Source organism: Ailuropoda melanoleuca, unplaced genomic scaffold (genome assembly GCF_002007445.2).
Source record: "Ailuropoda melanoleuca isolate Jingjing unplaced genomic scaffold, ASM200744v2 unplaced-scaffold1448, whole genome shotgun sequence".
Lineage (NCBI taxonomy): Eukaryota > Metazoa > Chordata > Mammalia > Carnivora > Ursidae > Ailuropoda > Ailuropoda melanoleuca.
The window spans coordinates 712-2,872 of record NW_023183259.1 but is presented as its reverse complement, the minus strand read 5'-3'; the positions used below and the strand labels follow the sequence as shown (position 1 = coordinate 2,872).

The following is a 2,161-nucleotide window of genomic DNA, read 5'->3' as shown; positions in this document are numbered from 1 at the left end:
AGCTGCCAGCTCCAGCTCTAACCCATGACCACACGCTTCACTCAAGCCTCCTTCCCTGGTTATGTCTGTGAGCTTCCATTCCTAACGTGAGAAATCTGGCTCCACCACCACCAAACCACTGACATGATTGTTCGATTACACAATGCAGTGCAGCCCCGTTAACATAATCCGCCCGTTCCACACAGGACACGAGCTTACCTTCTAGAGCACAGAGCTCACACGCAGTCTCTTCTGACTTTACACTGACAGGCTCCGTTCATTTTCGCCATCACTCAGCTCAACAGCATCCCCGAGCCCTGTGCTGAGCTCAGCTCACATGTCTGTGAGGTAGGTATGTGGGTTTGTCACAGTCCGCATGCCATTCAGGGCCCCAAACCTCTCAAACGAGTTGTATCTGCACCCTTTGGGTTCTGTCATGTGGCTGTACAGTGTTCAGTGACTGACAGTGTCATAGTGTCATTTCAGTGCCATGACAGCGTTTTATCAAATCATTCTGTTGCTCAGAAACATTTTCCTTTGTTCACATGATCAACCCTGTTGTCTCTTTTATTCTCTCAGAAACTGCAGATGTTTGCACTCTCTCCAGAGTGGTCGCTGCTTCCCATATGTGATGTAACTTTAACCACACTATATATTCTGTCCCATTTCATAAATGTCCTGCCTATTTGCTGGCATCTGAGTTTGGTTCCATGTTTCATTGATTAGATATAAACCTGGAGTAAATATCTGTGAACGGATTTCTGCTCACGTTCAGTTTTTAGTAATTAGGACTGAAACTGGTATAAACATTCACATGCAGGTTTTTTCTGCAGACACAAGTTTGGGGATTTTTTAAATACTTTTACATTTCTAGGTGAGCATCTATTTCTCAAAGAATCAGGAAAACTAGGCAGCAGCACCGCTTAAAACCAAGTTGAGAGTAATAAAGCCACAGGACTGAATTATTCTTCAAGCACCACATGGGTATTGATGAGGTCTCATGATATGTTCAGAGAGAAAATAAAATTGTTTGATATATTTAAAATGAGAAGGAAAAAAATTAGTATGATCCAGCTTAGAAATAAAATACCTCAGATGATGAAACAGGAAATTTCTGTTCACATGGAAACTCTTTGTCAAGGAATGAGCTGCTCTGAGTGACTCTGAGGACAGAAGTGACAGGAGATCCTCAATCCACGGTGGTGCCCCTGAGGGACCCGGGCACAAGGAGTCAGCAGAGGAATAAGGAGCATCACAGGCTAAGCTGAGCAGGAACTGCTGGTGTGTGTCCCCCTCTACAGATGAGCAAGTGGGTTTTTGTCTCAATTCCCCTCAGGCCTGGAGCTCTGTGTGAGCACTGAGATTGTCATCCCACGATGCACAGTAATAATCCGCCTCATCCTCAGCCTGGAGCCCAGTGATGGTCAGGGTGGCTGAGCTGCCAGACTGGGAGCCAGAAAATCGATCCGGGATCCCCGATGGTCGGTTGTTATTACCATAGATGACAGTTCTGGGGGCGGTTCCTGGGAGCTGTTGGTGCCAGCTCACATAATTACCACCGATGTTGGAGCTGCTTCCAGTGCAGGAGATGGTGACCCTCTGGCCCAGGGACCCAGTCATGGAGGGTGGCTGAGTCAGCCCAGACTGGGCCCAGGAACCTGTAAGGGGGAGAAACACAGAGAGAGTTATGCTGGGGTGTGCAGAGAAGAGGAGGATGCAGAACCCACATGTCCTCCCAGAGTCTCTTTACTTGTTTATGCATCAAGTCACCTGTGCAGTGAGCGAGGAGGGTGAGGAGGAGAGGGGACCAGGACATGGTGCAGGTCATCCCTGGTCCTGACTTCTGTGCCCCACAGCTGAGAAGAGCCTCCCCTCACCTCTCCCTTCCCCTCTTCATCCTCTGAGAGAGGGAGGGCCTGTCTATGCAAATGAGACCCCAAATCTCTGACCCCTCCCTGGCCCTGGGTTATGTCCCTCTGCCTGAGGATGTCAGGGGATTGGCAGGGGGGGCTGTGTGGGAGCAGGGGGTGGGTAGGTCACAGCTGTGAGCCCTGAGCAGAGGGCACAGGTGTCAGGTCCCAGCTCTGATCACCACTGACTCCTCAGAAATGGCCCCCAGCACCCCCTTGTGGCAAGTACCAGCCAGACCTTTGTGTGATATGGTGACCTGAGCCCATCAGAG

The 2,161-nt window shown here is 49.7% G+C and overlaps 1 gene segment (V, D, J or C); it reads right to left on the bottom strand.

The window, feature by feature from the left end:
• Positions 1-6: 6 nt before the first annotated feature.
• On the bottom strand, positions 7-1,910 carry LOC117797812. The segment is given in 2 exon segments: positions 7-1,637; positions 1,750-1,910. Coding segments are annotated over 2 exon segments (384 nt in total).
• Positions 1,911-2,161: the final 251 nt, after the last annotated feature.